This window comes from Brienomyrus brachyistius, chromosome 20 (genome assembly GCF_023856365.1).
Source record: "Brienomyrus brachyistius isolate T26 chromosome 20, BBRACH_0.4, whole genome shotgun sequence".
Lineage (NCBI taxonomy): Eukaryota > Metazoa > Chordata > Actinopteri > Osteoglossiformes > Mormyridae > Brienomyrus > Brienomyrus brachyistius.
This window is the reverse complement of record NC_064552.1, coordinates 15,964,867-15,980,237: the sequence shown is the minus strand read 5'-3', so window position 1 is coordinate 15,980,237 and position 15,371 is coordinate 15,964,867. Positions and strand designations below refer to the sequence as shown.

At 43.6% G+C, this 15,371-nt stretch overlaps 1 protein-coding gene across 6 annotated transcripts in view; it reads left to right on the top strand.

Annotated features, from left to right (window-relative positions):
* The window catches only part of LOC125715397 (echinoderm microtubule-associated protein-like 6), a 60,451-nt gene that overhangs the window by 4,068 nt on the left and 41,012 nt on the right, over positions 1-15,371 (top strand). For 5 of the 6 annotated variants that reach the window (XM_048986823.1, XM_048986822.1, XM_048986821.1 and 2 more), the window contains exons 2-5: positions 6,538-6,697; positions 8,440-8,538; positions 10,312-10,380; positions 14,491-14,676. In XM_048986823.1, coding sequence (XP_048842780.1) covers positions 6,538-6,697; positions 8,440-8,538; positions 10,312-10,380; positions 14,491-14,676 — 514 coding nt within the window. The remainder of the gene's footprint in view (positions 1-6,537; positions 6,698-8,439; positions 8,539-10,311; positions 10,381-14,490; positions 14,677-15,371) is intronic. The other variant, XM_048986824.1, reaches the window with a different exon arrangement.

Genomic DNA, 15,371 nt, shown 5'->3' with positions numbered 1-15,371 from the left:
CTGTGCTGAGAAGCCCCCTCTGGGGGTGTGTAAGGTACATTTTGGAGAGGGTCACGCTGTGTTGAGAAGCCCCCTCTGGGGGTGTGTAGGGTACATTTTGGAGAGGGTCACGCTGTGCTGAGAAGCCCCCTCTGGGGGTGTGTAGGGTACATTTTGGAGAGGGTCACGCTGTGCTGAGAAGCCCCCTCTGGGGGTGTGTAGGGTACATTTTGGAGAGGGTCACGCTGTGCTGAGAAGCCCCCTCTGGGGGTGTGTAAGGTACATTTTGGAGAGGGTCACGCTGTGTTGAGAAGCCCCCTCTGGGGGTGTGTAGGGTACATTTTGGAGAGGGTCACGCTGTGCTGAGAAGCCCCCTCTGGGGGTGTGTAGGGTACATTTTGGAGAGGGTCACGCTGTGCTGAGAAGCCCCCTCTGGGGGTGTGTAGGGTACATTTTGGAGAGGGTCACGCTGTGTTGAGAAGCCCCCTCTGGGGGTGTGTAGGGTACATTTTGGAGAGGGTCACGCTGTGCTGAGAAGCCCCCTCTGGGGGTGTGTAGGGTACATTTTGGAGAGGGTCACGCTGTGCTGAGAAGCCCCCTCTGGGGGTGTGTAGGGTACATTTTGGAGAGGGTCACGCTGTGCTGAGAAGCCCCCTCTGGGGGTGTGTAGGGTACATTTTGGAGAGGGTTACGCTGTGTTGAGAAGCTCCCTCTGGGGGTGTGTAAGGTACATTTTGGAGAGGGCTACGCTGTGCTGAGAAGCCCCCTCTGGGGGTGTGTAGGGTACATTTTGGAGAGGGTTACGCTGTGCTGAGAAGCCCCCTCTGGGGGTGTGTAAGGTATATTTTGGAGAGGGTCACGCTGTGCTGAGAAGCCCCCTCTGGGGGTGTGTAGGGTACATTTTGGAGAGGGTCACGCTGTGCTGAGAAGCCCCCTCTGGGGGTGTGTAGGGTACATTTTGGAGAGGGTCACGCTGTGCTGAGAAGCCCCCTCTGGGGGTGTGTAGGGTACATTTTGGAGAGGGTCACGCTGTGCTGAGAAGCCCCCTCTGGGGGTGTGTAGGGTACATGTTGGAGAGGGTCAGGCTAAACACTCAGTGCTAAAATAATCACTGGAATATATCGTGACTTTTGTGGCCATTATAGTTGCATTTGAAATGTGTAAAATACTTCTGATAGCATACAGTATGGGGACAGTTTTTTTTATTACTTCATCCTCTTTTTCCTTCTTATTATTAGAATTATAATTTTTAATTAAACTCAGCATGCTAATAAAATATAGCACCGACCTGGTGACTTGTGTAATTCATATCTCTTCAATATCATATTCATGTGCTCACTGGGTACTGTCCCCACACTGGATTAGACCTTGATCTTAACAGCACTCAGCTGGTTAAACTGGGATTTCGGAGAAAATGTAAGATGGTGAAGGAAACTGGGCACAGCAAATACCAAAGCAAATGCGACTTAAGTATTAATCCAGCTGTTGTTTGTTGCAATAATGATATTCGGAAAAGACACTTTAATCAAGTAAGAAACAGCATTCAAAAGGAAATAGGATTGTTCTTTAAGATATAAAGGATTTGGACCTGGGTTTGTTCCTGTAACTGGCTTGTCACTTAGATAAATTCAACTTGTATAAAAGCTAAGAACAGAGGGATGTTTGTTTGCAAAGGATGCCTTATGGCAATTCTCAGTGGGTAGACATACTAAAATGCTGTTTTTTTCCAGTGTAAAATGTACTTTTTACAGTGTAAAAGTTTTGATTCATATAACCCAGTATTTATATTAAGTGGGGGCTGAGTGGAGCCCTGTTCTTAGCATAAGCTTGTCACGGCACTCAGATGTAACCGCCATGTTCCAGCAAGCTGAGAGATATTCAAAGAAAGTCTTTTACAGAAGAACATCAATTCATGGACTTAAATGGCCTTTATGCTAAAGGGACGTGGCATGCTCTGTGACTGACTCTGTGAGCCTGTTACATGAACGTTTTCTTACCGAGTGCTTTATGCATTCCGTTACCTTGGAGAGCGAGAGTAGCAACGACCTTTTAAACATGTTTATATTTCCTTGTCACCAGTGAAAGATTATCTGCCTTGTTGCATATTAAATGGAATTAAAGCAACACTCCTCTGTTCACTTGAAAACCTTTTTTCCAAATACTGGACAAAAATTTCAAGGGGAAATAATCCAAAATAACTACAGACGCAAACTTTATATTTGGGATGTATATTTTGTCGATGGACCTTATGTCATACGACAAACCTGTTGAAGTTTATTTGTTCAAGCTAACCCTAATAATTACTATAGTAGGGAATTAGTGAAACATCATGTTTAACTGAAAACTATGAGATGTAAAAAAAAAAATACGATTCCAGCTTCTCAGCTGGACTCTATGGAAATTATGCCCCAAAGGTGTGAAGTGGTAGGGATACTTCCCAAATACTTTGTTGCCCCCCACTTTACAGATGCAGCCACCTCAATTTTCCTCTCCCAGCCATCTGCCTGCTGGTTGCCTGCTGGTTGCCTGCCAAAGGGAGTAACCCCCCTCCTCCTGTATGAAAAGGCATTGGATGCATACACAGGGGTGCTGGCCTGTGCTGAAAGCTGTGTTGAATTGACTGGGTTTGTTTTGGGTGCTTGAACATTCCAGAGGAGGAACTGCTTTTTTCGGAAGAAATACCAAAGCACTGCACTTGTCTGCTGGGGATCTTGAGTTCCAGAGACAGTACAGTCAATGCTTGGAGCAGCTGCTGGTCATCCTCTTGATATTCAGCTCCAGGTGGCAGTACTCCACTTGATATTCAGCTCCAGGTGGCAGTACTCCCCTTCTTATTCAGTACAAGGTGCCAGTACTCCCCTTGTTATCCAGCACCAGGTGCCGGTACTCCTCTTCTTATTCAGTACCAGGTGCCGGTACTCCTCTTCTTATTCAGTACCAGGTGCCAGTACTCCCCTTCTTATTCAGTACCAGGTGCCGGTACTCCCCTTCTTATTCAGTACCAGGTGCCGGTACACCCCTTGTAATCCAGCACCAGGTGATGGTACTCCCTTCATCATTTAGCATCAGGTGCCATTACTTTCCTTGTTATTCAGCACCAGGCACCAGTACTCCGCTTGTTATTCAGTTCCACGCACTGGTATTCCCATTGTTATTCAGCTCCAAGTGCTGGTATTCCCCTTGATATTCAGTTCCAGGCGTCGGTGCTCCCGTTGTTATTCAGTACCAGGTGCTGGTAGTCCCCTTGTTATTGAGTACCAGGTGCCAGTACTCCACTTCTGATTCAGCACCAGGTGCCAGTACTCCCCTTGTAATTTAGTACCAGGTGCCAGTACTCCCCTTGTAATTTAGTACCAGGTGCCAGTACTCCCCTTGTAATTTAGTACCAGGTGCCGGTACTCCCTTTGTTATTCACTACCAGCTGATATTGAGAAGAACCTGTACTCTGAGAAAGAGAAAAGGAAACAGGTGCTGAGTACAGGCCCACTTCAGGCACTGAGTACAGCATATTTACAAAAGAAAGGGTTTTGTGATAACACAGAAGAAATTTAACAACAATGTTAAAACGTTTATTTCAAACAAATGCTAGGAAAGCGTATTGGTTTCCTGTGATTTACATGCGATGCTTACGCAACAAGAGGTAACTTATTCTGTCACGCTGAATAGGTGCTTTCGAGAAATCCAGACCACATCCCTCTTGGGTTTATTTGGTTCAATTATCACTCATTGTGGGGTGATTGAGGCGCACAGTACCTCATTAATTATGACTGTGTTTTGTCTTTGCCTCATTGAACATGCCTGTACGGTTAAAGCATGTGCCACGGAGGAGTGATACTGGGTTTTGCACACGTCACTCTCAATTACTCAGTGAACTTTTGGCCTTTGTCATGCTAGGTCAGTGTTTCCCTACTCGAGAGCTGGGAGGAAGCAAAATCACGTACCGACTGGGTCCCCGAGGACCGGGTTGAGGAACACTGGAGTAGGTCCTTCCTCTGGAGGGTAGTAGGGCTGCTTTTAACTGGGCTGTGTCCAATCTGCACCCACCCAGAGCTACAAAGTGATGAACTGCTTGAAATGTTCTTTTTTATTATGAATAAAGTGTCTGTGCCAAGTGTCGAATGTCCAGTCTGCATTTATCAAGTGCCTGAGCCAAGGAAACAACAAGACAATAAAACAAGTGTAACATTTTTGGCAGAAGTGCAAAGCTTGACAGATCTGATTCTGAATGCTCTACAGCAGTGTTTTTCAACTCGGTCCTCCGGGACCCCAGACAGTCCACACGTTTGCTCCCTCCCAACTGGAATGCCGTTATCATTACATAAATGAGACTGTCGTATCAACTTTGCTGGAGAAAAAGAGCAAACTCCAGGCTTTAACAATCAACTCATTTCAACTGCGTTACCCTCGGGAGCTGTAACTCTTGCAAAACACCGTTTACCCTTTTTCTGGTTTGAGAACAACATTACTGTTCAAACTGAGGTTGGAAAATGTCTTTCCTCTTCCTCGCCATCACCAGGGGAGTCTTCTCAAGTCTGAATTATTTTGTTCATGTTTTTATAGCTTTTTCTTTCACGTTGTCAGACACGTCTCATGGTGTAACGCGGTTCATACAGCTTATGGAGAAAAAGGGAGAACTTGATTTGACGTAACGGATGTGCCTATGCAGACATTTCAGAATTGTCATATAAGAATGAGATCTTATAGGGTCATGGATTGAGAATGTAAAATCAAGGCTGGCCCATGCCATAAGTGAATTGATGCAGCTGCTGAGGGCACAGCGGCCACCAGGGGGCCCCCCAACCAATCTGCCGGTCAGAATAGGGAGTAAGATGGCAACTAAGTTAAACAAATTTCGCATGGGCACCGGAAAGCGTTGGGCCAGCCCTGGGTGAAACCTTTTGTTTATCTTCTCTTTTTGACAGTTGAATGATTTAAGGCAAAAGGTGAAAGTTCCTTTCAGTAAAAACAGCCTGTCATGCCGCATAATGTAAATCGCTCAACCAGCACAGATGCGCTTCATTCTTACATGATGTTCCTGCTGTTGGAAAAACAGAGAACTGAAAACAGACCTCAAAGAAATGACTGTCAGGAGCTTTATGTTTGACCGGCTGTGCATCAGGCTGGCGGTTCTGCTTCCCTGCGTGCCGTCATATGGTGCAGTGGTAGATATGTTACAGAGCTAAGACCTTCAAAAGCTCCCCAGTGAGTACACTGCATATGAAAGCTCCCTCGGTGGAAAATACAGGATTTGGGTTCTGCATGATTCCTCAGTAAATCTTCTAGGTATTTATAAATGAGTCGTGTCTTTCAGGAAATGGTGCTATAGTACGGTTGTTTTTAAGAGTAATTTTTCTGCATTTTTACGTTTATTAGTGAGATATATAATACATGACAAGCAGACAGCTGTCTAAGGCCACCATTGGTACTGCTAAGCTGAGCTTCCAGTGAGTGACCAGTAAGAGATATGTGACCCTCCAGCACAAAACCGTACGGAAGTCGCATGGAGATGTACAGATTTTCCCGAGCGATTCTAACGTGCCCGCGTCCACAGGATTACATTGAATAGTTATCGAAAGAAATATAATGACGTTCGTTATATAGAGAATGACTAAACACGATGGAAAAGAGCATCTGCGTTAGTTTGGAGTTCCCCTGGCCCCTACATCCGTACGGATTTCGTGCTGGAGGGTCACATATAGGAACACTGCTAAGACCATCCGATCTGTAGAGTGCAGCTCTGCCGGGTGGGACTGTGCCTGCAATCGTAAGGTTGTGAGTTCAAATCACAGCTGGGCCCTTGAGAAAGACCCTTAATCACGTTTGCTCCAGGGATGCTGCATGGTCCTGTTCTCTGACTTTCATTGCTTCGGACAGAGCATTTGCTAAATCAAAAAAAATGCAATGTGCCCTCAAGAGAGAATCTAGTAAGACCAAAGAAATACAGGTAACCACCTAAATGGTGGGGAAAGATTGTGCAAATCGGGAATGTGGGTGGAATGCTTAATAAATGAATAGGTGCAGTTTCAGAGTTACATGTCACAACTAGGACTAAGAGCATTCAGGTAAAGCAGATTTATTAACTCGCATTTGCAGGTGATCCATCCAGTACGTCTAGAGATTGTAAAGGTTGGGGGTGTGGGAGGAGTAAGGAAAAATGGCTGGGGAGCGGGTACAGGGGCTGTGTGGGGAATACAGTGCTGTCAGTTTCCACAGCCCCTTTCCAGTTTTAAAAATATTTATGTTCATTATTTGTTCAACGATATCAATACACCCATCCATCTTTCCATCCACACATTGTCTAACTGCTTATTCTAGTTAGGGTCACAGAGGGTCCTGGGGCCTGTCCTACACAGCCCTGGGTATGTGTGTTTTACTGGCAATGTTTTTATAGCATATATATATATATAGCTCAATTTCAATGTCGTGAAGAAGTCTTATTCCCATGTATGTATAAATTAAGATTTGAATTTCACATTTGTAATTGTGTAATTGCATGAATGAATAGCTACTTACATGTAACACACCGCACATAATCATGCTGCTTCTCTATCCCCGCAGTCTGGCTTTGCACCCCGACAGAGTGCAGGTGGCCACCGGGCAGGTTGGGAAGGACCCATTTATATGTGTTTGGGACAGTCACACGGTGCAGACACTGTCCATCCTCAAAGACGTTCACACCCACGGGGTGGCCTGCCTGGCTTTCGACTCTGACGGGCAGGTGAGCAGTGCCTCTAGGTGTTTCTTTTGGTTCGTCACATTATTTCATTCCATGTAGGGTTACCATACGTCTGGTTTCCCCCGGACTCATCCTGTTTTTGGGCACCCGTCTGGGCGTCCCGGCAGTTTCTTAGATGTAGTGCTGCAACTCGTATGACCCAGTGTTGCAAGTTAGATTGGAGTTCCAAGTGAAGGAAATGGCACCATCTTTGAATATACGGCAGCCACTCAGTATCATCACACAGCATTTACAAGGCTTGTGCACGCATTTACTTTAAAAAGGAACATTCCAACGTGACATGCTGCTAACAAGTGACGTCAGCTTCCGGAAACCACTGCCACTTTGACACTTTATTTTTGTTTTCATGTGAACAATGAAACGTGTCGCTTGCTTGAAGTTTAACAAACTTTAGCTTAGTTTGTTCTAGCTTTTGTTGAAAAAAACTTGCATAGACAAATTGTATACACATATACAAGTGTCTAATTGTGTGTAGATTGTAAAACGAGAGTTAACTGTAAGGCTACCATATATCCAGATTTTCTTGGATGCAAATTTTAGTTAACAGGGTGATTAAGGAAAGCTCATTAATATTTATAATAGAATCGCTACCTGATTGGTTCATGAATGTGAAAACTCATTAATATTCTGATCCATGGAGACAGGTCCTCTTTTTCCTCATACCAAATATGGTAACTCATTTAGATCATTGCTTAGACCTTACAATATTTGTACTGATTTCTCATGTAGGCCTATATGATTAAACAACGCATCAAGCTTGACTGCAGTGTAAAACAAGGTGAGGAGAGAAGGCAAACACTCGCCACATTGTGGCCATGAATAGGAATGATACTGCATTCAGAAATACACACTCAAAAACCTCAGTTTACTTCAAGGCTCTTTCATTAATTAGTAGAATAATTTCTAAAGACGTAAATGAAAATGGGTCATACAGATTAGGAGTGGGCTATCTGACAATTTTATATTGTGATCGATCTTGAAGACGTCCCTGATCTACTTTTCATATGACCTTTTATGTCCTGAGGGTGGGGATGCAGCCCCTCATCGTCTTTTATGTCTTCCATCTTATATTTCCAAACTTCACATAGAACTTTAGTAGCCCTTATGTCTTGTTTGTTTCATTAAATTAGTGATATACACAGTACTGTCCAACCGCGATCTGTGGTTTTTGTACGCTCATAATGCATTGTTATCAATTGGTATTACTAACAATGGCTAACAGTTAGCTCTAGAACTGGTGTTTCTAAATGGCTTTCCGACTTCTTGTACTGGAACATGGTTAACTTGAGTCTGATGTCGTTCCCGGCTGTGACTTCCAACCTCTGAGGTAAATGGAATGCAGCATTGTTTGTCAAACATGAATGAGACCCTGTGATAGAGACACGTTGTAACTTGGCCAATCAGCACCGTACTATGCTAAAAAATTATAAGCCAATCTTAAGTTAAACTCTTTTACCAGTGGCCTGTATTACGAAGCGGGGTTACTGGCTTTTTGGGGTAACTTGTCAGATTTAAGGTACTCTGGGCAAGATGAACGGATATGAAGTCCATTTAAACTGTGGTACGTTAAATCGGACAAGTTACCCCGACAAGCCAGTAACCCCGCATCGTAATACAGGCCACTGGTCTCAGCATTTCATTGATGTAACTTATTCTACAGGTAACCATGCAGAGGTTGTCTGTGCCCCTGTGTTAAATTTCACTGGATCTTCTTCCCCATACAGAGGTTGGCCTCTGTGGGCCTTGATGCCAAGAACACGGTGTGTGTGTGGGATTGGAGGAGAGGCAGGGTGCTGGCCTCAGCCACCGGTCATGTGGACAGGGTAAGAGAACAGAGCAACACCATTTCTCCTTCAGGTAACCTACAGGAGCTATGTGGCCAGGTTCGCAATGTTTAAGGTGGACTAAGGATTGACAGGGGTGTGAGATGGAGAGATTATTGGTTGGGGTGTGAGGCTGATGCTTAAGCCTGCCCATCTTTATGGGTGCCAAGACAAGCATGATTCATCCCACATACTCAGGAGATACTTCATTCCGAATGAATTCAGCTGGTGTGCTGACATCAGTACTCCTGGATGTAGTTACTGGTGTAATGTCATTAATACTACTGGAAGTGACTGTATTAGTGTGGTGGTTTCAAAACATATCCATGATTACTACTGTAATGATGGAGACTGGGCCACAGAAGGATCTATAGCCATTAATTAACAAATCTAAAGTTGCAATCCCAAACCACAATTGTGAAGACCGACAGGGGGTCAAGAGATGTTCTGGACAGCAGAAATAGTCCAAAATGAAATTTAAGACCCGGGTTGTAAAAACAGAGACATGGTCGGCAATATATTGAAGCAGTATGAAATCCCAAACAAGATCCATATCTGGAGCTGAGCTGATGTGCGGGGGGGGGGGGGGGGGGGGGACTGTCACACCCCCCTACACATGGCTCCTGCCACCTAGGATCAACTATTCTACTACTGTTCCACCATTTGAGATGGTAACTTATTCCAAAACTACAGTGGGCAATCCACCCTTTTTCCAGTTGAGAACCATGGCTATGCTGATCCCCATCCCAGCTGCCTCACATTCAGCTACAAACTGCCCCAGTGCATACTGCAGGTCATAGCCCGGCGACACCAACAGAACCACATTATCTGCAAAAAGCAAAGATACAATCCTGAGGTCCCTGAACCATACCCCCTTCGCTCCTTGGCTATGCCTAGAAATTCTGTCGATAAAGGTTATGAACAGAACCCGTAACAAAGGGCAACAACCAGGGACTCTCCACTCATAGATCTGGGCAGATTTGGCACTGGAGCGAGGCATGGTGCAGGCTGGGAAGGAGGTGGACGACCCACTTGCGGCTCACAGGACAAAATGGGGTTTATTAACAACAACAGAAAACACTGTCCCCCAACCCTGTCCCCTGTAATTTACTGGCATCCCATCCATGATGTCCCCTAGCCCAGTGCCCTTTAATTCACTGGAATCCCATCCATGATGTCCCCCAGCTCTGTGCACGGTAATTCACTGGAATCCCATCCATGATGTCCCCCAGCCCTGTGCCCTGTAATTCACTGGAATCCCATCCATGATGTCCCCCAGCCCTGTGCGCTGTAATTCACTGGAATCCCATCCATGATGTCCCCCAGCCCTGTGTGCTGTAATTCACTGGAATCCCATCCATGATGTCCCCCAGCCCTGTGCACTGTAATTCACTGGAATCCCATCCATGATGTCCCCCAGCCCAGTGCCCTGTAATTCACTGGCATCCCATCCATGATGTCCCCCAGCCCTGTGCCCTGTAATTCACTGGAATCCCATCCATGATGTCCCCCAGCCCAGTACCCTGTAATTCACTGGAATCCCATCCATGATGTACCCCTACCTTGTGTCTTGTGCTACCTGGAATAAGCTCCACACCCTCTTGTGAATGCTGCTAAGGGTAAACAGTCAGGAAACGTACAGTATGGCCTAATATAAAAATTGTTTTCTTTTACTCAGGGTGCATGTAGCGCATTTTTCTCCTGAATTCTGGGAAATTATGTGGGGGTACAGTTCTTCTTCAGTTATCTGTGGTTCCTATGCCTCTCCTTCAGATCTTTGACATCAGCTGGAGCCCAGACCAACAGAGCAGACTGGCAAGCTGTGGGGTGAAGCACATCAAGGTGGGTCTGTCCTGTGGGTACTTGGCCCTCGCTGTGAGGTCCTCTGTCTGCTGGCATTTAGATCAGAACAGCAAACATGGTACTAAGCACACAGCTGGTTTACCATTTCATCTATCTATCTATCTATCTATCTATCTATCTATCTATCTATCTATCTATCTATCTATCTATCTATCTATCTATCTATCTATCTATCTCTGCCTCTCATTGTCTGCCTATCTATCTATCTATCTATCTATCTATCTATCTATCTATCTATCTATCTCTGCCTGTCATTGTCTGTCTATCTATCTATCTATCTATCTATCTATCTATCTATCTATCTATCTATCTATCTATCTATCTATCTATCTATCTCTGCCTGTCATTGTCTGCCTATCTATCTCTGTCTATCTCAATATGGATGGTTACACGTAGTTCCGTAGAGACCGGATAGGAAAGAAGGGAGGTGGTGTTGCAGTTCAGTATACGTAAAAGAAAATTTGCAGGCAAGGGAGCTCACTGAAAAAATAAAAATACAGAAGCTGTTTGAGTAAAACTAGATGGTAAAAACTCAAATGGCCTAATTCTCAGTGTTTGTTATAGAGCACCTAATGTTGCTGAAGAGGAAAGCAGAATGTTATATGACGACATCAAGATTATGAGTAATAAAAATGATGTGGTGGTTATGGGTGATTTTAATACACCTGGGATACAGTGGGACACAGTCTCTGGCTCTTCTGTAAATGAACTTGAGATGGTGAAATTAGTACAGGATTGGTTTTTTACTCAGTTTTTAAAATACCCCTACCAGGGGAGAAGCCCTTCTTGATCTTGTTTTCTCTAATAAACAGGATACGATTGGAAAATTAGAAATTTTTGATCCACTGGATGGTAGTGATCATAACATGGTTAAATTTGAGGTTAATTTTAGTGTCCGAAGAACAAAGTCCAAAACAAAAATATACAATGTTAGGAAGGCTAACTTTAATGGTATGAGACTGAAACTAGAAACTGTACACTGGATGGAGCTAAATAGCAAAACGGTTGAACAGGCATGGAAATTTTTTAAAAGCACATTGTTGCAAGTGCAAGAGGACTTCATACCTGTTTCCAGCAAAACTAAATGTAGAAAACTGCAACCAAGGTGGTTTACTACGGAAATTAAGAATAAAATCAGGAGGAAAAGGGCTCTGTTCTGCAAATGGAAAATAATTAATGATTTCAAAATAAAGCAGGAGTATCTAAGTCTGCAGGTTGAGTTAAAAAATAACATTAGACTTGCTAAGAGGAATGTAGAAAGGAAGATTGCATTAGAGGCGTAGGATGACATTGAAAGTTTCTTCCAATATTTTAACTTCAAAAGAGCTCTAAAAGCTGAAATCAGTAATTTGCAGGATAGTGAAGGCCTTATAATTGAAAATGAAATTGATATGGTAAATGAGTTTAATGATTATTTACACAGGTGTTCACAGCAGAGAACATGAGTAACTTAAAACCATTTAGTACGAATACAGTGTTGCCTATGACTAACATATGTATAAATGAGGCTGACGTGGTACAAAGCCTAGCTTAGCTCAAAATAAATAAATTGCAGGGTTTTGATGGCATCTTCCCTATAGTTCTGAAAGAGATATAGGATATTATTAGCCAACCTTTAACTTTACTATTCCAGAAATTATCTGCTGGTGTGGTACCCTCAGATTGGAAGCATGCTAAAATAACATCCATATTTAAAAAAGGGGATAGAAGTAATCCAGCATAATGTAGGCCAATCAGTTTAACTAGCATTACTAGAGAAATAATGGAAGCTATAATCCAAGTGAAAATGGTAGATTACCTGGATTCAAAGAACATTCTGAGGGATAGCCAACATGGATTTAGGAGAGGTAGATCCTATTTAACAAATTTACTTGAGTTCTTTGAGGAAGCTACAAGAGAAATGGATCACAAAAAGGCCTACGATGTGATCTACTTAGATTTACAGAAGGCCTTTGATGTTGTCCCCCACAAACAGCTCTTGCTTAACCTTGCTATCGTGTCAGAGTTTACACTGACCCATTTGTAAGTTTACAATGCATAAAAGCACCACAAAAATGTGTGTACTGCATCAAGGCTTTTTGACTTTGTCAGGAATCTCTATTTAAACAAAATATATATATATATTTTTTTTTCACTAGGCAAGGCATGCCCATACATATAAGGCAAGATAAGACCAATTCATTTTATATATATATATATATATATATATATATATATATATATATATATATATATATATATATATATATATATATATAATTCACCTGAGTTGTATGGTGGTGCAGTGGTTAGCACTGTTATCTCACACCTCTGGGACCCAGGTTTGAGTCTCCGCCTGGGTCACATGTGTGTGGAGTTTGCATGTTCTCCCCATGTCGTCGTGGGGTTTCCTCTGGGTACTCCGGTTTCCCCCCACAGTCCAAAAACATGCTGAGGCTAATTGGAGTTGCACCCCATAGGTGTGCATGTGAGAGTGAATGGTGTGTGAGTGTGCCCTGCGATGGGCTGGCCCCCCATCCTGGGTTGTTCCCTGCCTCGTGCCCATTGCTTCCGGGATAGGTTCCGGACCCCCCGTGACCCAGTAGGATAAGCGGTTTGGAAAATGGATGGATGGAATTTGCCTGAATATTATTTTACCATTATTTTATTTTTTATACGAGAGGTATGCTGTCAATAGGTCTAGAAAGCCACACCAAAAATATTAAAACCAGTATTTTCATGGATAAGGAAGCCTAAGAAGGTATCCCAGAGGTAAGAAACAAATTGGATGATAAATAATTGTTTTGAGGGTATTTTATGGCTGATTTAAGACACGGGTCGGCGCCGACCTATTTAACATAAGAGATAGAAACAGAAAGCTAAAGGACTAAGCTCAAAGCTGCAGGGATTTTAGGAACTGTAGCAGCTTGGATGGAAAACTGGTTAACTGACAGGAAGCAGCGAGTAGTTATTAGATGTCACAGTGGGCTTGCGTTCATAGTGGGGTAATGCAGGGTTCAATTTTAGGACCACTGTTGTTCATAATTTACATGAATGATATTGACGCCAATACATACAGTAAACTGGTTAAATTTGCAGACGACACTAAGGTGGTGGTGTAGCAGATGCTGATCTAGCAGCACAGAGGCTACAACGGGATCTGGATTTAATTAGCAACTGGGCTGATACCTGGCAGATGAAATTTCACATTGATAAATATAAGGCAATCCAACCAGGGAGCAGAAATGTAAAGTACAGATATTTTATGGGTTCCACTAAAATAAAGGTAGCTGATTATGAGAAAGACCTCGGTGTGTATGTTGATGCTTCCATGTCCCACTCTCACCAGTGTGGGGAAGCAATAAAAAAGGCCAGTAGGATGTTGGGTTACATCTCTAGGTGTGTGGAATTTCAGTCATGGGAGGTGATGCTACAGTATGATTATATAATTCCTTGGTAAGACCCCACCTAGAATACTGTGTAGGTTTGGTCACTATACCTTAAAAAGGACATTGCTGCCTTGGAAAGGGTGCAACGTAGGGCTACGAGAATGATTCCTGGTCTTAGAGGAATGTCTTATGAGGAGAGGTTAGCTGTGCTGAATCTGTTTAGCCTCGAGCAAAGTAGACTTAGGGGGGACATGATCCAGGTATATAAAATTCTAACTGATCTGGATGCTGTTCAGCCAAATGGCTACTTTAATATTAGTTTAAACACTTGAACTTGTGGCCATAAGTGGAAATTAGTAGGAGAACGTTTTAAACTGAATTTGAGAAAACAGTTCTTTACACAGCATGTAGGTAGAGTATGGAACAGCCTTCCTGTTAGTGTAGCGCAAGCTAAACCCTGGGTTCCTTTAAATCAGAGCCAGATTAGATTTTAAAACTCTGAGCTATTAGTTGATGAGCCGGATTTCTTATGTTTCTTATGTCTGCCTGTCTCTCTCTGTCTGTCTTTGTCTATCTCTGTCTCCCTGTCTCTCTCTGTCTCCCTGTCTATCTCTGTCTGTTTGTCTCTGTCTGTCTGCCTGTCTATCTCTGACTGTCTGTCTGTATATATTACTTGAGCATTGCATGTAAGGTTTTCCTTGCCGTGTTGTTTCACTGACAGTTCTGGTCTCTCTGTGGAAATGCACTGACCCCCAAAAGGGGTGTCTTTGGGAAGATGGGGGACCTGCAGACCATCCTGTGCCTGGCCTGTGCCAAGGACGAAGTGACATTCTCAGGGGCACTGAACGGGGACATCTATGTGTGGAAGGGGCTCAATCTGGTGCGCAGCTTGCAGGCTGCGCACGGGGTGAGTGAACAGGAACCTCGTTTATGTTTCCTTGCTCGCAGTCAAGCCTTTTAGTGTTTTAGCAGTTAAATTGCTAGTGCTGCATAAAACATTAGCAGAAGCTTATCCCATTTTACCTGCCAGATGTTAGGATCATTTACTACGGAATAAATATCATATATAAAAATGAAATGCTGTATCATAACACAGAATCACAGTCCACTTTGTAGTTTGTTAGTAGCCAGTGAGTAATCCTCTTACTCTGGAAAGGAGTGCGTGGAATTGGGTTTGAGGCTTTCCATGTCTGTTTTTCCTCAGTAAAAGTGAGAGTCCTGCAGCCTGTCACAGTCACTCAGAGTTTTCATGTCTGTAAAAATATTCTCACTGGAGGCTTCGCAGAATTTAATTGCTCTGTCGCTGCAAGATGTTAGAGTCTCTCATTATACTTTATTTACAATGGCAATCTCACAACAACTCTTGATGACTCATGGGATTATAGTTTTGCCTGCCCTGTGATCTGTCCTGTGATTGGATGGGGATGGGGGGGGGTCCCCTCTGTAATATTTGTCAGTTGGGGGAGAGGGGGGAGTCCCCCTTGGTAAATTATCTTGACCAGATGAGGGTGAGGGTGTCAGAATATTATGTCTGATGGTCAGTTATTAAAAAGGGACATTGAACCCACAGACATCTAACCCCCCTCCCCCCACACACATGCC